The sequence below is a fragment of the Anolis sagrei genome, chromosome 5 (genome assembly GCF_037176765.1).
Source record: "Anolis sagrei isolate rAnoSag1 chromosome 5, rAnoSag1.mat, whole genome shotgun sequence".
NCBI lineage: Eukaryota > Metazoa > Chordata > Lepidosauria > Squamata > Dactyloidae > Anolis > Anolis sagrei.
This window is the reverse complement of record NC_090025.1, coordinates 179,677,558-179,701,390: the sequence shown is the minus strand read 5'-3', so window position 1 is coordinate 179,701,390 and position 23,833 is coordinate 179,677,558. Positions and strand designations below refer to the sequence as shown.

General features: G+C 38.2%; 1 protein-coding gene across 15 annotated transcripts in view; it reads right to left on the bottom strand.

Moving 5' to 3' along the window:
- The window catches only part of CACNA1C (calcium voltage-gated channel subunit alpha1 C), a 527,762-nt gene that overhangs the window by 106,410 nt on the left and 397,519 nt on the right, over positions 1 to 23,833 (bottom strand). For all 15 annotated transcript variants that reach the window (XM_060776701.2, XM_067469287.1, XM_067469279.1 and 12 more), the window contains 8 exons: positions 18,579 to 18,605; positions 15,873 to 16,033; positions 13,738 to 13,963; positions 10,169 to 10,376; positions 9,394 to 9,514; positions 7,751 to 7,865; positions 5,050 to 5,170; positions 4,881 to 4,950 (listed from right to left, as the gene is read on the bottom strand). In XM_060776701.2, the coding sequence (XP_060632684.2) occupies positions 4,881 to 4,950; positions 5,050 to 5,170; positions 7,751 to 7,865; positions 9,394 to 9,514; positions 10,169 to 10,376; positions 13,738 to 13,963; positions 15,873 to 16,033; positions 18,579 to 18,605 (1,049 nt within the window). The remainder of the gene's footprint in view (positions 1 to 4,880; positions 4,951 to 5,049; positions 5,171 to 7,750; positions 7,866 to 9,393; positions 9,515 to 10,168; positions 10,377 to 13,737; positions 13,964 to 15,872; positions 16,034 to 18,578; positions 18,606 to 23,833) is intronic.

The window sequence follows — 23,833 nt, the reverse complement described above, 5'->3', positions numbered from 1 at the left end:
TGGAGGGTGCCATACATCCAACTATTGGAGGACATAAATCATGCCAAATACAATAAATAAACCGAGTTTAGACTATGGAAACCTGTTAAAGCATGGATCTGTTTCAGTGGAGAAAATGTTTAGTTAATGCTAAGTAAAACGTCATCTAGTTATCTATTTGTAAAGATTCCCACTGACCATCCAAATCCAAGTAAGGGCTACAAATATAAGGGCAGCTGTGTTTATAAGACAAATTTCACAGTATGGACTAAATAAGATTTCAGAGCCAACTGTTTCCTCATCCTTTTGGATATGGTAGCAAAAATGTCTAAACAAGAGAATCGAAGCAGGTAACAATGCAATGTGTTTTCAGAGCTGAGATGAGTATAAAGGATTTCTAGAAAATGGGCTAACAGATTCCTCTCTACATACTGTTCACCCATCTTTCAGAGATCCTTGTCAAAAAAAAGCCCCTTGAGTAAAAAAACAAAACAACAAAGACTGTGGAACAGCTGATACACAATGAAAAATAATGTAGCAAAAGGCTGGACCTCGAAGGACATCTTCGAATTCCCAAATGTGGAAACTATAACAGGAAAGGTCTAAGGGCAGTTGTTGTTCCAGATGGACTGGATGAGAATACATTACCCACACTAAACACAGACTTGGTTTATTAATAAGGACAAGGACCCCATCATGTTGAAAGATAGCTAAGTGGATAAATTGAGATAAATAAAAGTCACTGGAAATATTAGATGCATATGTAGAAGGCACCCTCCTAGATGTGGCTCCATAAAAGCAATTTTTAAGAGCTAAAGTTGATATTACATTAAATTTTACATTTTAAATGTTAATGTTTAACCTTCCAGCTAATCATTTTTAAGTTTAAAATCACCCATAAGGGATGATTTTCACCTAGAAAATGGTCAGAGGGCCATTTGATTAAGAATGCTCATTGTCCCAGCTGTTGGATAGCCAGCCTACTTTAGTTAAGGCAAAACCAACAAAACATGTAACATAGAAGGATATGTAACAAAGAATTTTACATAATATCTAGCTTGGTTTTAGGTCAATCATTTGCATTCAGAAGCACATTGGTTTTCATTACTATTCACATTTTCTGTACAGCTTTTCATTGGCTGCCCAATGACTGTGGAATGACCTGCCAGAAGAGCTCCAACAGTTAAATGAGCTGTTAGGTCTTCAGAAGTATTTTAAATTATATCTTTTTTGGCAGGCCTACCCAGTCACTTTTAAACATGAATTTTAAACTCGCGTCTTGTGTTTCAATCTTTGCTCTGTATATTTTAATATGTATATTGTATGGAAATACATTTTAATATGTGTATTTAACGGGATGCTTACAATGCTTCATATATTGAGTCCCCTGCGGGATGAGAAAGGCAGGGTATAAATGAAGTAAATAAAATAAATAAATAAATAAATATATGTTTCCAGTGTTTTTAGCTATGCCCTTGAGCCATGAGAAGAGGCAGGTAAGACAAATAATTTATCATGTTAGAAGTGAGTTGAGGGTACAGTTAAAATGTATTTAAAATCACAAACAAAATTTAAAAACTTGGCATTATACTAAATGTCCTTTGACCAGAAGTTGGCCACTTGCAGTGCCCCTGGTGTCGTTGTGAGAAGGTCCTCCATTGTGCATGTGGCAGGGATCCGGTTGCATTGTAGTAGGTGGTCTGTGGTTTGCTCTTCTCCATACTCGCATGTTGTGGACTCCACTTTGTAGCCCCCTTTCTTAAGGTTAGCTCTGCATCTTGTGGTCCCAGAACACAGCCTGTTCAGCACCTTCCAAGTCACCCAATCTTCTGTGTGCCCAGGAGGGAGTTTCTCATCTGGTTTCAGCCACTGATTAATCTTCCACTTTTGGATTCTTGCTTGCTGAGGTGTTCCTGCAAGTATCTCTCTCAATCTTAGAAAGCTGTTTCTTGATTTAAGCCGTTGGCATGCTGGCTGATATCTGAACAGAGGACAGCCTGAAGATGTCACTGCCTTGGTCCTTTCAGTATTGGCTACTACTTCCCAACAGATGTCAGGTGGTGCAATACCAGATAAACACTATAATTTCTCTAATGGTGTGGGGCATAGACATCTTGTGATAATGCGGCATGTCTCATTAAGAGCCACACCCACTGTTTTAACAAGGTGCGATGTATTCCATACTGGGCATGTGTATTTAGCAGCAGAGTAGCAAAGCACAAGGGCAGATGTCTTCACTGTATCTGGTTCTGATCCCCAGGTTGTGCCGAATGAAGCATTTTGTTTCTCCTCCCCTGCAAACTTTGATAGGCACTAAAGAGCTGCAGTAATTGGTGACTTTAACTGCCATAGCCACATATGGGGTTATGCTCAGGAGGATAAAAATGGAGAAGCTGTCCTCTCCTGGGCTGAACTGCATAAACTATAATTTATTTTTTATAATAAGCTCCCACCATCCTACAACAGTGGGAGATGGCATCGAGGATATTACCCTGACTTCCTATTTGTGAGTGACAGCATTGTGCAGCAAAGCACTAAATCAGTGGGACCACCAATACCAAACACACAGACTGGCCAATGGTATGCCAAATGTTCCCAACTGTAAGGCCTCAGGAAGTTAGATTTAAACACAGATTCAACTTCAGAAAGGCAGATTGGTCTAAATTTTCAGATATATTAGATGACAAGATCATATCGGTCACCCCAATCCCTGAGGAATACGAGCGCTTTATCAAAATAGTAAAAATCTGCTCACTGGCTTCTATACTGAGAGGCTGCAGAACATACTACCTTCAGGGCATTACTCCTGATACAGCTGCCTTGTTGGAAGACTATTACAGGCTCCACAATGAAAATCCATTTAGTGAGCAAACTCTTCAGGCGATACAGAGTATTTTGTCCTCCATCTCTGAAGCCAAGAAAGAACAGTGGATAAAGCTGATAACAGAAGTCGATATGGACAGGAGTAGTCAGAAGGTGTGGAGGCTATTAAGACAATGATCTCTCACAAACGAATACCCATGCCAACATAAAGGCAGACCAGATAGCGCATCAACTTCTGGAGAATGGGAAACCCAACCTTGCCACCAAACTAGGAAGAAAACCAATAGTCAGACAACTAGAAAATTAGAAAAACAACCTTCATGAGCCTTTTACATCTACCGAATTGGAGACAGCTCTTAATAAATGTAAAAATGACAAAGCACCTGGCCTGGATGATCTATGGATGGAACAAATTAAGAACTTTGGCCCAAATGCAAGGTACTGGCTGCAGAAGCTGATGAACAACTGCACTGCATCCTGTGAGATCCCTAAAATCTGGAGGAAAACAAGAGTCATAGCCATTTAGAAATCTGGCAAAGACCGCAATGATCCAAAAAATTATAGACCAATCTCCTTGTCTCTACAAAGTTCTGGAGAGACTTATTTTGCATAGAATTGTGGGAAAAATAGACCCATGTATGATTCCACAGCAAGCTGGTTTCAGGAAAGGCAAAAGCTGCACATCACAAGTGCTGAACCTGACTCAGCATATACAAGATAGTTTTGAAAGGGAGCAGATTACAGGAGCTGTCTTCATAGACCTGTTAGCAGCATATGATACTGTAAATCATTGCCTTCTCCTTAGAAAAAATGACAATATCACAAAGGACTACCATATCACCTGCTTCATAGGAAATCTGCTATAAAACAGGAGCTTTTTTGTTGAGTTCCAGGGAAAGAGAAGCAGATGGCAAAACAGAACAGCCTGCCTCAGGGGAGCATGTTTGCTCAATAATAATAATAATAATAATAATAATAATAATAATAATTCATATGATTCATTTTGTCATGCTCTGATTATTATTATTATTATTATTATTATTATTATTATTTATACCTTGCTTCATCTCTCCTGCAGGAGACTCAAAGCAGCTTAAACCAAAAGCATCAGCATACAATTTAATATATACAAATACGCAAACATTAAAACAATATAAACAGTATTTAAAAATCCCAGTTAAAAATCATTAAAACATATATAAAGCTAAAAACCACAGCATTTTCTGAATTGCTCTTAAACACCTTCATCTTTAAAAGCCTGTCTTAATCAAAAGGTTTTAGCCTGCTGCAGGAAGGACAGCAGGGAGGGGACTGTTCTGGCTTCCTTGGGCAGGATGTTAGCCTGGACCTGAACCATCTAGGACTTCAAAGGTAATAACCAGCACTTTGAATTGTGCCCGGAAACAGACTGGCAGCCAGTGGAGCTGCTGCAATGGGGGGGGGGGGGGGGGAGGGTTGTCCGCTCCCTGTAGCCAGCCCCAGTGAGCAACCTGGCTGCAGCTCTTTGGACCATCTGAAGTTTCCAAACATTTTTCAGAGGCAGCCCCACATAGAGCATATTACAGTAATCCAGACAGGATGTAACTAAGGCATGTACCACTATGACCAGACCTGGTTTCTCAAGGACACAAGTTTTAATTGTGCAACCGCTTCTTGCTTTCCTGCTTCTTGGCAGGGGATTGGACTGGCTGGCCCATGAGGTCTCTTCCAACTCTTTGATTCTATGATTCTATGAAACGCCCTCCTGGTCACCAACACCTGGGCTTCCAGGTTCAGTGCCTAGTCCAGGAGGACTCCCAAACTGCGGACCTGTGTCTGATCAGACTATGTATAAAATAAAGCATGATAAAATACACATATTTTTCTAACGTTAAAAACTACAACAGCTGAGAAACTGCTAAAAACATTTGCAGAATAGCTAAAGAAATCATTCCACTCTGTCAAGAGTAATAATACTAGCTAGTGACCTTTCATTAGGTGATGTGTATCTCTGTGATCCAACTGTAACTGCCTTAGGCATTTGAGCTTCAGCTTCCTGTGCTATGGGAAAAGACTGTGTCAGTAGGGCAGCTAATTACCTGGTGCTTCTGTAGTAGGATAGGGATTCTTTTCTTCATTTTCATTAGGCTGATATTCATCTATATTGCTCTGGCAGAAAGAGGGGAGGAAGCATAAGGGAGCATATGTTACTCATTCATTCATTCATAAAGATGATCAGAGCAAGCTGTGTGGTAGCAAACAGCAAACCTTGTTAGAAGGCGGAGACTCTCCATCAGCAGTGATTGATTTCAGCTCTATTTTCTCCTCCTTTGTCTCTCTCTCCACAGCCAGCTTCTCGGGCTCTTGCTTCTTTTCAGGACTAGCAGTCCTAACAATTCAGCAAAAAACAAAAAAAATGTATGTGTCATGACATACAAACAGTGTTTTCCATTACATAACTTCCAATCGGCCATCATATAAAAAGCCCACGGGTTCCATCTTTTAAAAATTCTGCTCACCTTACAAATGCCAATGGATCTATGTCTACTACATCTGCATGGGAGTGTGCTTAGAAGAATGCCTTCTCACAGGAACTGACAATAACAACCCATTAAAAAGAAAGATTTGCAGCTCAGCGGAGCCCCTGATTCTCTAGAGAGACTTTCAGATCTCTCTAGAGAATCAGATCTTTTTAAAATGAGGAAAAAAGCTCCCCCCCCCAAATTATTTTAAGTTCTAAGCCAAATGTCCCCAATCCTAGTTCAGACTACTCAAATGGCTACATAATGATGCTACGTATAAACACTAACAGAGAAAAATAGAAATAAATGCTTTGCTGGCTGATAAAGTTCAGGAGAATTTCAGTAAATATCATTTTAGAATAAAAGTTCTTTCTCCAATAATAATAATAATAATAATAATAATAATAATAATAATAATAATCTTTCCAGCCCTTCTGCTCTTCAACGAGAAATTCTGGTCCCTAATGTATCCGCTTGTTTATGACACACACGCAATTCTAGTCATATGAATGACTATATTTTTTTCACATCAGGAGCGACTTGTAGAATTGCAAGTCACTTCTGATGTGAGAGAATTGGCCATCTGCAAGGACATTACCCCGGGAACACCGGAATGTTTTACCATCCTTGTGGGAGGCTTCTCTCATGTCCCCGCATGGGGAGCTGGAGCTGACAGAGGGAGCTCAACCCACTCTCCCCAGATTCGAACTTCTGGCACAAGGGTTTAACCCACTGCACCACAGAGGGCTCCATGAGTTACTATGAACAAGCATGATTCCCTACTTTTTTGTCTCAATGGCTAGCTTGTAATGATTTATTCAATTGTAGTGATTATGATTTTGTTACTTATCATGATCTTGTGGAAATGTATTTTTGCTTAAGAAACTGATATTTATATAAATGACATTAGAAGATACTTTACAATATTTGCATACAGGGCTGTAGCAAGAAAAAAAATTCGGAGAGGGTTGACAATTTCGGGGGGGGGGGTTTGAAAATTTTCGGGGAGGGTTGAAAATTTCGGCCGGGGGGGGGGGGGGTGAAACCTGCCTCCTAGCTCACGCTGAAGCAAAGAGCACAGCAGGGGGCAGAGCAACTTTCAATAGCCTGCAGCTCCACCCCTGTCAACCACCTCCACCAAGTCTGGCCTCCTTAATGAGAACATTCAACACACACACACCCGACTTGGTTGCTTCACTACATCGGCTATTGCTGCAAGTAATGACAGTGTGAATAAATTGTCAATATTTGCTTGAGATAGTGCTTACAGTTCTGGAGGGACTCTTAATTTTTTGCATCTCATAGACTTAGCATGGGGATTTGGTTAACCAGTTAAAATGAATGAGTAAACCAGGTTTTTTAAAAAAAAAATCTGAAACATTTCAGGGAGGGGGGGTTGAACCCCTAAAACCACCCCCTCGCTACAGGCCTGTTTGCATAACTTATTTATAAATGAAATCAATATGCAAGAGGGGGAAGGCCATAAGTGGATTTAATGACTTTAGTCTGTCAAGGCTGAAGGACCTGGAAAACTGCATTAAGGAGAACAAAGGAGGTGAAGAACTTGAACTTTGGCAAGAAATGTGCTGTTAAGAACTGCTGAACTGAGAATTCTTTTGCAAACACCACATCTCTACATAGTCAAAAACAATAGCCCTGTAAGTTAAAGAAGTTAAACAACCTATCTGTTCTGGAATTGATGAAGCTTCAGCAGGTCTGAGCTGAATGACAAAGATTATCTATACAACCAAGTCATGGATAGTCAAACATTGCTACATAAGGCAACCTTTTTCCTTTTTGACACTGTGGCAGATCTGTGAGAAATATAGTTTTGTACATCCACCTCTCTTTTCCAGCAGCAGGCCTGACTGGGGAGTATGAATGTTAAATGTATGTGAGTGAATGCTGAGTAAATGTGATGTTTCCGCTTTATCTGTGTAACCAATATAGCTATTATAAAAACCAAGTACTGGAGTCTCTGTGTCTACTTATTTCTCTGAAAGCGCCTGATGTACTCTGTCCCACTGAAAAGGGATTAAAGAACATTTCTAAGGTTCAAAAAGTATTCCTGACACCTGGTATGAACAGAGGATACCTGCTTTTTCTTGTAACACTTACTATGATCCTAACACAGAGCTAGAACAGAAAATTTAGGTTCTTTTGTCATGCCTTTACTTTATTGAACATGCTGTTTGGACATACATTTACTCTGTAGAACCACAGTGGAAACATGTTTTAATGGCATTATTATGTGTTGCCAAGGTTGTTCCTAACTTTTGGGGTTCATATGAATGAGAACCTTCAGAAGATCCTGTTATTACCATTCATGCTTAGGTCTTTGAAATTCAAGGCCATGAGCAATCTACCTTACTTATTTCCTATCGTCTTCTATTTTTCCCAGCATCATTAAGTCATGCTTTAAAACAAATTATAAAGAAAATATTTACCTAGCTAATTTTTTTCTTTCCTTTTCCTCTTCCTCTTCTTTTTGAGCAGATGTTAAGCTTTCAGCATCAGCAAGATTGTCCACAGCAATGGCCAAAAAGACATTCAGCAAAATATCTGTTTGCATATTTCTTTAAGGAAAATGTATCAAATAGCATGACAGAACACTCTCTGGTATGGGACTTAAATAGTATTAAGCAATGTTAATTAGAATGCCTTTCAGCCTCACCACCCAATAAAATGTCCTGAGGAAACCTTACTGAGCATTTTCTCATGTAAAATTTACTAAAGGGATGGAACAAAGCCTTCAATTTGTCCTTACCATTATGTAATATTTTACTTAAAGTAGTCTAAAGTATCAATTTTGTGGCATCTCTGCAGGCCTTAAGCAAAGCCGCCAAAATTTCACCTTTACACAGATATCCTATTAAGGGAACTGAATTCTTCTTTGTTAATGTTTGGATTTGACCATCTTACTGAATTCTGAATATCATTTTGAATTATATTTTGTTGTTCAATGTGGTTGTTTTATCTATTTTAGTACTGTATGACTTGCCATTTTCAATGGTCAAGAAAGTGAGATATTAATATTGAATTAATGGCATATCAAAGACACAAATACATGGATCTCCTGTCCTGTGTCACCAAAAATAATAGTCACAACAGTTTTGATTAATGTACAGGCAGTCCCTAAGTTACAAATAGCTGAAGGGAAATGCACTCCTAAAAGAGTCATCACAGGGGAAAAGTGACTCACCTGAAGCTTTATCACCAATCCCTGTTTCCACAACAAGCCATATTTCTCAACATCCAACTATCACAAGGATAGAAAGTGAGGGAAATCTTCTGAACAGGGACACAGACAGCAAAGGAAACACTGCAGGGCAAGCATGTAGCTGGGGGGGGGGGGGGGATTGAGGGGCTTCAGCCCCCCCCCCCCGAAATTCTCATGGTGGTTCACGAAAAGGCCTTACTGGTGCATTATTTAAACTGTTATGTTTATTCATATCATGATCTGATCACCATACTCAATATATCCCATATGCATGGGGGTATTGGGGTAATGATACAAAAGGTTTGCTAGGCTAGACCCTCTTTCACTCAGACTCAACCCCCCCCCCGCCCCCGAATCGAAATCCTGGCTGTGGGCCTGCCGCAGGGGTGTGTTAACCCTTCCCTATGCTATCCAAAGCTAATATACAAGTAGTCCTCAAGTTATAAAGAAAATAGCTTCTGTAGGTTTGTTCTTAAGTTAAATTTGTTTGTAAGTCAGAACAGATACATTTTAAAGTGTAATTCCACCCAAAAAATATTCATCTTACTCTTTCTCTCTGAATCATGTCAGAAACTGGGTCCCATTCACACCCATTCTCCACTACCATCTAGGTAGAAACTGGTGAGAACGCAGGATGTTAAGCTGCTAAAACTTCTCTCTGCTATTTTTACTTGCTAACCTGCACCCAAGGAACAAATATATGATCAAGGAAAGATCATATATGGTGAAAGAGAAATGGAAAAGCATGAGGGGTCAGATAGTTCCAGCTTGCATGCTCAGTTACAAAATTTCACTTTGGCAATTTATTTTCTCTCATCTACACAGTCCTTTCAAAAGACCAAAGAACACAAAGATAACAGGAAAGGATACAGTTTCCACAAATGAAGAGGATGATGAAGTAAATACAGACCAACATTCCTGGAAAAGAGGGGCCGCCATAAGCCATGATCCCATCATACATCACCGAATTCCAGTCCTCCCCAGTCAGGATCTAAATGACACATTCCCACCAATAAGGAGGGGACACACAGTGTTAGATAGCATGCACAAAACTTGCAACGAAAGCATGTTACAATAAAGAGCAACGTCTTTTGTCTTGGAGAAACCCTGAGGTAATAAGGCATATGTTGTAGCCTCTATTGACACTGCAAGATACGGGTGGCTAGATGCCCTTGCATTTGCCATGGACTACCAGATAGGACTGTAGAACCTCATTTATAATTTCAAGATCCTATTTCTGCACAAAAAGATCTGTTTCTGCTTTCTCCTGCTACCCTCCTCTGAGAAAATTTGAGCCTTCAAATGAAGACTGAGGTCTCTTTGATCTACAGCTGTATTTCAGTATGACCAGCCTAAAGGTGTTCCCTCCTTTCTTCCATGGTAGGCCTTGCTAAATGCACAATTGCAAAAGCAAAGCAAGTACATTTGGTTATAGAGTATACTCTTCACAAAAGTGGCTCCTTTCTTATGAGAACTCTCTCCATGAAGAGAATCACTTTAGTTTCTCTCTGTTTTGGGGAAGGAAATCTTGAGGGAGGTAATTATCTACAGCTGCATTCAGTTGACATAACACCTTTATGGCCTATGTTGCACTGTTGTTGAATCTAGATTCTTTCAAATAAAATGAGACCCAAGAATGTCATACCTGAAACACAGTGAGCAGAGACTGGGGAAAGTTATCAAATGTGCTTCTCCTGGTTTGCATCTCATCAAAATTAAATTTGCCCCCAAAGAGCTGCATCCCTAGAAGGGAGAAGATGATGATGAAGAGGAAGAGGAGCAGGAGGAGGGAGGCAATGGAACGCACAGAGTTGAGTAGGGAAGCCACCAAGTTACTCAAGGAATTCCAGTATCTGGGGAGCCAAAAAGAGAGAGAATTGAATTCATTCTGTCTAAAGCATGTGCTTCTTTTCTACATCAGATATCACTGCCAGGCTATGAGCTTTTTCATAACAGTGCTTTTTCATAACAGCCTGTCAATAAATAAATCATCTACATGCTTCCAGAAGATAATAGGACCCATGGAAGTTAATTTTTATGACCACATTGTATAATACAAAATATTTCCCCTCCATACACATCTGGAAGCCTATTGAGGGAGAAAACCGCTTAAAATGCAGTGATTACTACTTGCTGCTTCAGTGAGTTATGTTCTAGCCAACCTATTACAATACTCACTGTTCAAAGCAAGCCAGAATACCTCACCCCTGAGAAAGGCTCTTTGATAACCAACAAGAACAGATGGGAGAACAATCTGGAATTTATGGCATGTTGGCTTAAATTTTGGTTGTGTACCCATTCCCTGATTGAGAGGGTCAGGGTCCTTGCTTTCTAGCTATTTGTTTAGAATCACAAGGCTTTATTCAAATTCACCATAATAATGTTTACACCTTCAAACACCTTCAAACTTTTAAACCCATATCAGTTTTTTATTCCATCTTTTAATTAAAGTTTGCAAGAGGAGAAAGCAAGTCAAAAAGAGGAGAAAGCTTCCCTTACAATAGTTTAAAACACTGCAATAAAAACAAACATTTTAAAAAAACAGTTAAATATTTACCACTGAGGGTTCATTAAAATCCTTCTGAAAGAAAAATCTAGTCTGGTGCCTAAACCATGGGAGAGAGTTCCTATACCAAGAGAGTGTTCCTAAACTAGAATCAAGGGGAAAGTTGCTTTGTTAATCATCTGCTGCTAAGCACTGCCAAGACTGCTGGTGGACCCAGAATATGGCTTCTTTTGACAAACAAGATTCATAAGTACAGATTACAGCCATTACTTGGTGTCAGTGAATTTCATAATGAAGTTTATATTGGGAAAATGAGTGTGTACTAATGTATGATAAGTGTGTACTAGGGACCTCTTCACATGGCCTAAATGGGCTGTGCCATTGCAGTGGAAGTCTTTGTTAAGGCATGTGGGGGTGCCTTGTGGCACCCCGCACACCCCCCATGGGCCTCTTATCTTCAAGCTGCATAGGTGGCTTACAGAAAAATCCAAGACAGGGAGTATAGCAGACATTCCCATCTGAGTCCTGCTGTAAAGACAGAAAATTTCATAGGTAGGTGGATAATACATCCCGCATTCTAATAAGAAATATCTTGAGGACAAGTGTTGCCTTCCTGCCATCAGTATAGAGATATTTGCCGTTCTTTCTCATTTCTGTGTAGTAAGCTTTACCTGTGATCAAAGAGCTTCCCTGGATATTCACAGCATGCATAAAGAGCTACAAAATTGTGGTAGATGTTTTAGACCAGCCCTAGTTTTGTGCTTGTATAAAACATTTCTTTGAAACTGTCTTATAAAGAAATGAATGAAAGGTAGATTTGGGTCAACTTAGTAGATCTTTGTGTCATGTCATAGTTTTATAAGGTTTCTGACTTCCAACTAAGTCTCTCTCTCCCACACAGACAATTTAGAAGCTGTGACTGTGAGCTGTATTCTGATACTGAGACACAATTGATTACTAGACCTTACTCCAGTTGGCATTGAGACTTGAGTTCGAGCTAGAGATCTCTGATATGTTCTTCAAATATTATTTCTTTTGATGTTTTGTTATCAGAACTTGTAGAGTGTACCATGCATTCATCACAGCAATACGCCTGCGAAACATGGACCATCTACAAACATAATTGTCGACTTCTGGAAAGTTTCCTTCAGCACTGCCTCCGAAAAATCCTGCAAATCTCATAGGAAGACAGGTGGACAAATGTCAGCATTCTGGAAGAAGCAAAGACCACCAACACTGAAGAGATGATCCTCCACCATCTACTTCACTCGACGGGCCACGTTGTCTGAATGCCCGATCACCATCTTCCAAAGCAGTTATTTTACTCTCAGCTCAAGAATGAAAAATAGAATGCTGGTGAACAGCAAAAGAGATTTAAAGATGGACTTAAAGCTAACCTTAAAAATGTGACATAAACACAGATAACTGTGAAGTACTGGCCTCTGAGCGTTCTAACTGGAGGTCAGCTGTTACTAACAGTGCTATGGGTTTTGAAGAGGCACACATAGAGGATGAAAGAAAGAAATGTGTGAGGAGGAAGAAACGTACTTTCCATTCTTGTTATACTTTCATAGCAGTAAATCACATAGAACTTACTTCTCAGTATATCTGCATAGGACTGCTTTGCAGGCTAGTTAATTTCAGCACTGGGGTAGGACAGTGTGATAGTGCATAACACAAGGTAATATCTTGTGTGTTCACTAAATACTGCTATAGCAATAGTCTTTATGCTTATTCAAATTTTAACTGAATTTTTACATACTATACATTCAATATTTCATGGCATCGGACCCCATAATTTACTTGGTTCTCCTCTAGAGTCACATATTCTGACCGAGAAAAAAACCCCTTAATTCATCTGATGTAACTCTTCAATTAACACTGATGATATAATAAATGTATAGTTCCTAAGGAGCTAAAGGACTCTCTTTTGTTTTTGCAATTGAAATCTACAGTGTGGATATAATGAAGAAAAATGTAATAATAAAAAATACGATGGGCCTTTATGGACACGCACTAGTTGCCAATAATAAAAGATAATGCAGTGATTGGAAACCTGCAAGATTCCCTTTTGTTTGTAGCAAGTACATACAGGCAATTCCAAGAAGCCAGATGGTAAATCATAATGAAAACCAGAGCTAATAGGCTTTTGCTTGACAGACCCAGAAACAACTGGGCTCCATCTCTACCATGTGTTATTGCTTTGGTGGTGTTAAGGCTCAGCCATCTGGGCTTCAAAACATGTTAGAAAGATTTTTCACCACCCCTGCCTTCTCTGTTTCTTCATTATGAGCCACAAGCAGTTCCTTTTTCAATTATATCTATCTTTGTTAACACAACTGTCCATTCTGTCAGTTGTGATAGTGAGGAAAGAATGTTGGAAACTATGTCACCCCACACTAATTTGTGATCACGTAACACCCAATGGGGAAGCTATTTCCTGTTTCTGTATTAATTCAGATATACTTAATTCATATAAAAAGCTTGAGCCTTTCAGTTTCTAATCTAATTTTAACAGCGGTGTAGTTTTGTAGTATAGATTGTATTTCAATTATGTATAAGTTACCATGAAAGAACTTATATTATGAGGCTGCTATAATTCTTGTGAACAAGAAAGTGCTTTGTTCAGGTCAGACCAATGGATTTGAACAAGTAAACTCTCTTCCTCACCCCAACTCCAGTAAGTAAAAGTAAGAAGAAAATAATACCTTGTGATTTTAAAGATCCTCAGTAATCGCACACATCTCAGCACCGAGATACCCAGGGGTGACATAATCTTTGTTTCCACCAATATGGTCTCCAGGATACCACCACAGACAATGAAACAGTCAAAGCGGTTGAAGAGTGACACAAAGTATGCCTGAAGACCCAGGCTGTACATCTTTAGCAGCATCTCAGCCGTGAAAAGAGCCAGCAGTACCTTATTGGCAGTATCTCATAAAAAGAAAGAGAAAAATAATTATTATTATAATGGCACTGAAATACTACTGCAACTGAAAGACTGTAGGAACAGTATTAAGAATATTAAATAGATGTTGAATTAGACTACATTGCAGTCTTCAACCATTTTGTGGGGTTCTTTGGCACACAAATAAATGTGAAATAGTAGTTCAGAGATTTCATTTGGCTCCCATTCTGGGTCTTCTTGATTATCGAAACCCTGTGTATTCTAGATTAGGAGAAATGCACAGCTCACAGCTGCTCTTTAACTCTGTTATTTTCTGATCATGGAGGTGGAGAGACATTTCAGGTTAATGAAGAATACCTCATACTTACAATCCTGTGTAATCGATGAGAGCAGAAGTATAACTGTGTGCTAATTTTCCACCTGAAACCATTTATATCACTTTTCATGCTGTTTTTAAAGTACTGTATATGTTCATGTATGTCTAATGATGTTAAACACCAGCCCTAAAACAGAGTTAACTTATTCACAGATCAGTGAAAATACTATACCTGAACTATACCTTAATTTATCAAAAAGGGTACCATCATGTTCCTGGAGGAGAGGAGTGAGAGCATTGACTCTTTTGTTTCCCTCTCCACTATGGCGCCACTTCTGAGAAAACTGATCAAGCACTGGTGATTTCTCCAAAATGACCCTCACCTTATCCATGGGCAGGCATGTAGCCGGGGGGGGGGGGGGGGGCTTGGGGGGCTTCAGCCCCCCACCAAAATTCTCATGGTGGTTCACGAAAAGGCCTTACTGGTGCATTATTTAATCTGTTATGTTTATTCATCATACTCAATATATCTCCATACTCAATATATCTCATATGCATGGGGGTATTGGGGTAACGATACAAAAGGTTTGCTAGGGTAGACCCTCTTTCACTCAGACTCAGCCCCCCGAAACTCAGCCCCCCCGAAACCCCCCCTGAAATTTTTTTAGCCCCCCCGAAACGAAATCCTGGCTACGGGCCTGCCCATGGGTCATATTAAAACCCAAAATTTTAGCCCCCAATCTGTCCTCAGCTTATATACGAGTATTTATACCACTCCTAATCCAAGGACAGTTAGTTTGATTAAGAGCAAAAAGGCACATGCTGCTTTCTAGCTAGGCAAATGCTTATATGGAGGGCTCTGTTTTATCTCTTAGATTAATGTCTGGTTTCCTTAAAAGAAAGCATCTAAAACACAGGAATGTGCCACTCTGCCAGATATCAATATTGTTATCTTATCAATATTGTTAATATACTAAGGCATGGAAAATAATGGAATTTCTCTAGCCATGATGGATATATGAAGGAATAACATCATACCTGGTTAGCCGAAGCCAGATTTTCCAGTTTCAAGTATTTGGTCATTTTTATTCTACAGACCACACATGCATAATTGTAGTCTACACTTACAGTAACAGAGAGAGAGAGAGAGCATTGACTTGATGGCCCCTGAGACCCCTTCCAACTCTAGATTCTAAGAAACCAATAAACAAAAACCAAAGCTGCTCATTACATAACCCTCTATACAGTTGGAATATGGAATTGACAATATCGAGTTCTCAGTATTCATATTTGCCCTTTCCATACTAGCAGACTATACAGGATTAAAAAGAACATACTGGGTGTTCTGAGATCGCATAGTATTCTCTCTTTTTAACAACTGAAAAGGGTACAATAATTGTATAGTGCATACACACCCACTGATCTAAGTGAATTCCCTATAAAATAGTATAAAAAGTATTTCCCATTCTGTAATTCATTATTTATAGTATATATGCTCTCAAATGATTTTTCTTTATATACTCTCAGTTTGCAAAGATAACTGTAGTTAATTACAAATGTCTGCCCCCACTTGGTGACAAAAATAAACAAAAGGAAATAGAATTTCTGCTTCATCTTACCTTGGACTTCAGTGAGCCAGTCTGGTTGGTTGTAATGTTCAGAGGCAATGGTGAGGGTGTTGAGAAAAACAAGGAAGATCACAAGCCAGTAGAACACACTGGATTTCACAGCAGCTCGACATTTCCGTCTGCAGAACCGATTCCATCTGCGCCAGTAGCGGCTGAAAAAAAAGGAAGAATAGGAAAATCCACAGTGGTAATTTATTTATTTTTTATTTACTTTGCTTGTATACCGCTCCTCTCAGCCCTTAGGCAACTCGGAGCGGTTTACAACAATTGAGCAATATATATAGTACAGTTAATAAGCATTTAAACAACAGTATCACAATAAAAAACAAAGCATCAATACAAAATTACATCAGTATCGCAAATCCATCAGGTCTCATCACTAGAATCAGGATCCAATCTCATTATCCATTATTCTGTGTTCCAATAGTCTTAATATGGAATTAAGTTAAGTAGAAGGAAGCCCAAAACCCTGCATAGTCCAAAACCCTCAGATGTGACTTGTGACGCCAACAATTTATTTTAAGTTAGTGGAACTGGATACACTTCCTATACATGTATATTCAAATTTATCTAAACATGTGAAGAAAGACAAAAGAAGACACTTTAATTCAGTGTAGCTGTCCAATAGTCTGATAAAGTTATACTAATCTCTCTTAGTTATGGGTAGCAGATGAAATTCGGTAGACTACGATTTTTGACCCACCCCTATCATGATGCACTGACATGGTATAGTGTTCCTAGACTCATGGTCAGCCACAATGCATCACTGTACAGCAGTGGTTCCCAACCTGGGATCTCCAGATGTTTCTGGCCTACAACTCCCAGAAATCCCAGCCAGTTTAGCAGCTGTTAGGATTTCTGGGAGTTGAAGGCCAAAAACATCTGGGGAACCCAGATTGAGAACCACTGCTGTACAGCCTTTGCTAAAATTCTCTGTCTTTCTTCTTCTCATAATCTTTTATCTTCATTTGTGTTGCAAAATGGGTTTGGCAACTGAAAAAAAAAATCAAAGACACCTTCTTCGATAACATGAACACTTTAATTTATTAACACTAGGAGTATCAAAAAACTCATACATACTAGTACTTATTTATTTAAACAGCAAAGCTTACAGCTTGGACTTCTGCAGAACTAGAGCAACAAAGCAGTATTCCTGTATATTTCTTAATAGGGGTGTTAGGAAAAAACAACTTCTGATTCTAATATTAATATTTTCTGGCTGTCTTTTTCATGCAATGTAGATGGACTTTTATGGTCAAAAATAGGAAACCAATGACAGTGGGTATGACGCTACATTCCTACCTTTCATCAACTGCAGATTTTCTCTTGGCTTTTCACTATTCTCCAAATAGTTATCTTTGAATTACTGAATAACAGGGGATATTATTATTGCCCACAGAAGTCAAATAAATTGGCCTTTTTGGTTCTTATAAATTGGTTTTTTGGTTCTTATAACGTAATTGAACTAAATCAGAATTTAAGGGGTGGACAAATATTTGAGGCTCAAGCAACTATAGTGGGAATGTTAAGAGTTTTCTTTCTTGAACTCTGAGCTACACGTAATATTTGTTGAGATAGAGGGGAAAGAAAATATCACACTAAGATGTGCTTTCCTGGAACATACAGCCCCTCACAAGTGTCATAGTGATTACTGAGGGTAATTACTAACCACACAGAGTATTTAAAGCTAATTACACATTTCCAACCCTTCAGAATGTAGCTTGCTTAGCAACCAGTTTCCACGAAACATTTATTCCTAGATAATAAAGTTAATGGGTTTGGGATGTGTCTTTATTCTTCTTCCATTTTTGGTAAGATTTGTGTGCCAAGTGAGATGCACAACTGTTTTGGATATTCTTGTCTCTCTCAATCTTTGTTCACTGGGAAGTACAAAGCACAGAAAGCAGTAAAATAATGTTTGGTTGTGCAATCTTATAGCAACTTATTATCTGACAAGTAAATGGCCTTCAGCGTTTCCTCTACTGACCAAGTTAAATCTTAAGGTGAGAGTACACTTGGGCACACCTATTACACCTACCTACCACACACATTTTAAAAAGGGGCCATCACCAGAAATGTTGCAGTAAAAAAGCCAAAGGGAACAGGGTGTAATTGAAGCATCTAAAACACACATATGTTCTAGTCATTTTAATGTGTCTTGTCATTATAGGATACGCTGACCCTGGTCATACCACAATACAGCTTGAGATCTAAGAGACTTGAGCCTTCATTTGAGGGCTCAAATTGTTTCGGGCCTTTTGCTTTTAGGTAAATAAATCATAATCATTTTCCAATTACAACAATGGGAAGCTACAACAAGAAGACTATGGATGTATTTTGGTTCAAACCATGTACAAATATGTGAAAGGATGTCATAAGGAGGAGGGAGCAGGCTTGTTTTCTGCTATCCTGGAAACTAGAACTCGGAACAATGGGTTCAAATTACAGGAAAGAAGATGCCACCTGAACATTAGGAAGAACTTCCTAACTGTGAGAGCTATTCAGCAGTGGAAATCTCTGCCCTGAAGTGTGGTGGAGGCTCCTTCTTTGGAGACTTTTAAACAGAGGCTGGATGACCATCTGTCTGGGGTGCTTTGATTGTGCTTATCCTGCATGGCCGTGGGTTGGACTAGATAGCCCATGTGGTCTCTTCCAACTCTATTATTCAACTCTTTATTCTAAAGTTATAATGCTTACCTAAACTTAGATTTCGATATCCGGTGCCTGAAAGAGAGAAGACATTACTTCAATACCCATTAACTTAAAAACAATAAATACAAAATGAAAACCGTTAGTGGGAAAGGTGGTGGAGGAGGAGGGAGATTGAGATTTACACAGTGAGAGGACCTGTGCAAGTGGTGGTTATCTCATAAAGGCTGTACATACAGTTCCTGTAGAATACAGCAAACCACATAATTTAATGTGGCATAATTAGTTTGTGGATCATACATTTACTAAAATCTAGTGTAAAAAAATGGTTTAGGACTTAACCCTGGGTTTGTAAATAAAGGAATATGTATATGTGTTTGGGGGGGGGGGGAGGATAAGATTTAAAATTTCTACAGTAAATCATTACAGTGGAGATCAGATAGATAGATATGTGATCCCCACCATGACAATTTACTGTAGAAATTGTAAAAAAAAAAAAATCACATGCTTTCAAAAAGTGTACCCAATAACCATTGAAGATTCTTTTTGACTTGTATAGATTCAGCTTTGTAAAGTTTAAACAATAAACACTAGAAAACTGCTTATAAATATTTCCTGCCTATGTCTGGCTAATTGGCCATGTAGAACAACTAGCTTGCATGGGGTTACTATCTTTGTCTGACTTTTCAGGCGCAAGTCCTTTGGTTAATAACAGCTTCAGGTAACTAGCTCGCATTTCAAAATTGATTCAAGAAGCAGATCAACATTCATACACATCCAAAATGCATCTTCCATGAGACATGGACAAGTCGTGTGATGTGAATACAGATAGCAATATATCATTTAAAAATATTTATATCTCACATTTTCTATAGATCCGCCCTGAGTCCCTTTGGGGAGATAGAGCAAAATATAAATAAAGTTATTATTATTATTATTATTATTATTATTATTATTACTACTACTATTATATTAGAGCTCTAAAGATGACTAATATGATGAAGTAACAAACTGTCTAAATTACATTTGTAATATAATACTAAAATAGCCATTGATATCAGCTATGAATATGTGAAAGTCTGTTCCTACTACAGTAAATATCTGTAAAAATGAAATTATGATCTGCAAATAATTTATTTATATTATTTATTAAGAGATTTCTATCCTGTCCTTCTCGCCTCCAAAGAGGGACTCAACTCAGGACAGCTACCAGTAGGCACCATTCTGTGGCAAACAATACACAACGTAACATACACTTAACCTATATTAAAAACAATTATAAATACATTAATTCAATTTGCCATTTCATGTCATCCTCCAAATCAATCCACTGAAGATTATGAAATAATATATATATATATTAGGGGTAGAAACATTTGGATTAATTGTTTCATTTAATATTAGGGAGAAAATGTCCTTCTCTTCAACCTGAAAGTGCCTTAGAACAAATTAAATGAAATAAGTTAACAGTTCAGTAATACACAATATATTTTACAGCACTTTAGTGCAGTTCAGTTAATTCTATCATATACTGGCTGGATTTCTTTTGGTTGGTCCCAAAAAGAGGAGACACACTCAATCTACTGTTGAATCCTAAGTAAACACACAGGGAAATCCAATTTATTAAATGGTTCTATTAGAGTCACAATTTAAGCCTTTGAATAAATCTATCGAACATTGCAAATGATACGTTCATATGTGTTGAGAAGGTGGGAAAGAAGAAAAGCAGAAGAAAAGTATAATAATTGGTGAGTGGTAGTTCCTGTGTCAGTGGAGCAGGTCTTAATTGGCTCTTTAGTAGGACTCTCCAAGATGCTGAACCTATTTGGGCCATTTATAGTTTTACCCTTAACATATTCCTAACTTCACTGATATGGGAGCCATAGCTAGAATTAATAAACATCAATAAAAAAAGGTTTCACTCTTGTCTTCTTGTCCTGTTAAATAGTTTGTTGTTGTTCATTTGTTCAGTTGCTTCCGACTCTTCGTGACTTCATGGACCATCCTACGCCAGAGCTCCCTGTCGGCTGTCACCTTCCCCAGCTCCTTCAGAGTCAATCCAGTCACTTCAAGGATACCATCCATCCTGCCCTTGGTCGGCCCCACTTCCTTTTTCCTTCCATTTTCCCAGCATAATTGTCTTCTCTAAGATTTCCTTTTTTTCTCATCTCTGCCTCTAATATCCTTCTCTCCAATGAGCAGACGGGTTTTATTTCCTGAAGTATAGACTGGTTGGATCTTCTTGCGGTCCAAGGCACTCTCAGAACTTTCTTCCAACACCACAGCTCAAAAGCATCTGTCTTCCTTCACTCAGCTTTCCCTAAGGTCCAGCTCTCACATCCATAGGTTATTATGGGGAATACCACTGCTTTGACTATGCGGTTAAATAGTAGAGGGGAGGGATATCCCAAGGTTTAAAGCCTAATTACTTTTTCTTTAAAAAAATGCTACAGAACCTCTGTTGACAACTAACTATCTTAGGGAGCAATGGAAATATAAAATTAATGCATGATCTGTAAAAATAATTTTCAGAATTTCTTATCTTCTGTCTGTAGTGTTTTCCTCCCTTTGTCTAAAGCCGTGGTTCCCAACCCATGGGCCCCAGCCCACTGGTGGGCCGCGAGACCTAAAATAACTTTGGAGAGTGGTCCCTGGTCAAAATGGTTCCTGGCCAATTGGTCCCTGGTCAAAGTGGTCCCTGGTAAAAAAAAAAAAAGGTTGGGAACGACTGGTCTAAAGGAAAGGTGAGTCCTCACCAGATGCAGATAGGCTTTTAAGTCTTATTTGGAGACTTCTCTGAGGGATCTGTTAGCTACTATGGAAATTGGCATGCTGGGCTAAAGAAACTTTTGGTCTGGCCAAGTAAGAGTCATTTTATATCCTTTATATTAACTTGTACATTGAACACACAGAACTCAGAACTATAACTATTGGTAGAAACCAAAAAATCAAAACTCGCCCTGTTGCTGCCCAGTTAAAATCTAAAAACAATATATTCATCCCTATTTTGGCATTGCTGAATTGATATAGATCAAAAGAAGGGGGAAGAAAGGGAAAGGAAAACATTGTAAGAGTATAAATAAAAATTTACCAGAAAATACCCCAAGTCCTAATGAAGGTCACTGTTGAAAGTATTATAATGTTTGCAAAATTATATAGTTCATAGAATGACTTAGTTATGTTTAGTTGGTAGGCTGGTACCTTTAACAGTTAGTATGCTTATAATTTGACTCTTACCTATCAGATACAGGTGGAGCTTATTCCTTTGTTCATATATTCTGCATCTGCCTGTATTCTCTTTCTGGTGTTTTTTGTTCCTGCATTTTGTTCCTGCATTGAAACTGCATTATGCTTTTGTTCCAGCAATAAAGTAAGATGACTTTATGCTACAGTCATCTTACTTCTCATTGACCACATTACTTCAGGGCTGTGCTGCTGCAGCAGCATTATTTTATTTTTCTTTTGATACACTGCAACATGACGATTATAACTTTGCTGACAGTCACTACAAAAGCCTCGTCTTCAGAAAGTTTTTTAAAAGCTATGTTTGCGGCTTAATGACAAGCCATTATTGTCTACCAATAATTTTAGAACCATATTTATAAAATGCATTCTTAATTATCATCATTAATCTGGTTAGTTTTCTGATCTAACCAGAAAATGAAGATTTCCTTCAAAATTATTTATTGTCTTGCTGAGATTAAAATATAACAGCTCAAAATAGATTGAGTGGATTAGTGCGTATCTCCTTACAATATTTATTTCTAATAATTAACTAAGTTTATTTGTTGTGCATCTGAGCAGTTCTTATTTTTTTAGACAACCATCTAAAGTGACACTATGCTTCTACTTTGGAAAATGTTAACATTTTTTCCAGGAAAATCCAACCACCACCTCTACTTTTGTTTTATGGTGGCAGCTCTATCCTTGGTATCTCTCTGGTCTTCACACTAATATGCATTCAGGATAGAACTGTGCCAGCTTTTTCTTTTGATAAATTGTATTAAAAGCACAATAGACAAATAAGAATGAGTCATATTAACATTGCTTTAAAACATTTGCCTCAATGCTTGCAATTCCATGGAGAAGATTTTTCTCCCTTTTAAAATGAGAAATTCTATAGAATCAGTTCCTAGAATATAGAATCTATGAGGCTGAAGCCATTCATAAACTTAATTGAAACTTTCTTCCCCACAGGAGGAAAATCGTTTTAAGGATCTCTCAAAGGGAAAAGAACTCTCTTGTGCCCCAAATTCAAGTGACAGCCCAATGGGACCAGACTGCTAGAAAAAGCCAAACACTGCCAGGCGTGTCTAGGAAGCAAGAATTTTCTATATATTAAGATCTTTAATCAGAATGTGTCAAAAAACAGAAAAAGAACTTTCAATTATATTTCTTGGAAGGTGGTTTGACTTCTCCTTCATGCTGCTGTACTTGCTGATGATATTGTGTCTGTCTAGATTTCTAAGGGATAGACTGTCCCTTTCTGAGACTTACATAAATTGTGTTCCTGAGGAATCTGTTGCTGATACAGGCGTGCTTTTCTGACACATGGGTTTTCTTTCTTGCTCCAATGAGAATGAAATGTGGGCCCTTCCACACAGCCAAATAAGCCAGAATATCAAGGCAGAAAATCCCATAATATCTGTTCTGATCTGGGTTATCTGAGTCCACACTGTCATATATTCTGATTCAAAGCAGAAAATGTGTGATTTTATTCAGCTGCATGGAAGGGACCTGTGGAATGAACTCCTGAAAGGCCCTCACTCTCTCAGCTTTCAGAAAAAAAACCATTAAGGCACATCTCTTGCGCTGCACTTCTACAGTGGTTTTTACTGTGATATATTTCAATGGTTTCATGGAATGGTTTTTCTTCTATGGTTTTCTAATTCTTTTTAATGTTACTGTGGCTTTTAAAAATGGGTTAGTGGAGGTATACGAATATTAGTACTATATAAATAATCAAATAAATTAGAGGCAAATATACAACTGGATATTTTTTTCAAAAACAAGAAGTTAGTTGTCTTCCCAAAAATCAATCTTTAGTTCATACAAGACTTAATTTAGAAGATATTTAAATTTTTCCATATAAATAGTTTAAAAGGTATGTTACAAACATTGCCACAGATGAAACCTTTAATTCAATGTCAAAAACGTAGTGCAAAAACTATAGGAAAAACAGCAATTGTAGCAATTGACACATGCAGAGATCATTGTCTTACAAAACATTTCTAGGTGCCCACTTCCAGTACAAGGTTTTTCATAATTTAAAAAATAAAATAAATATGGACAATGAAAGTTAA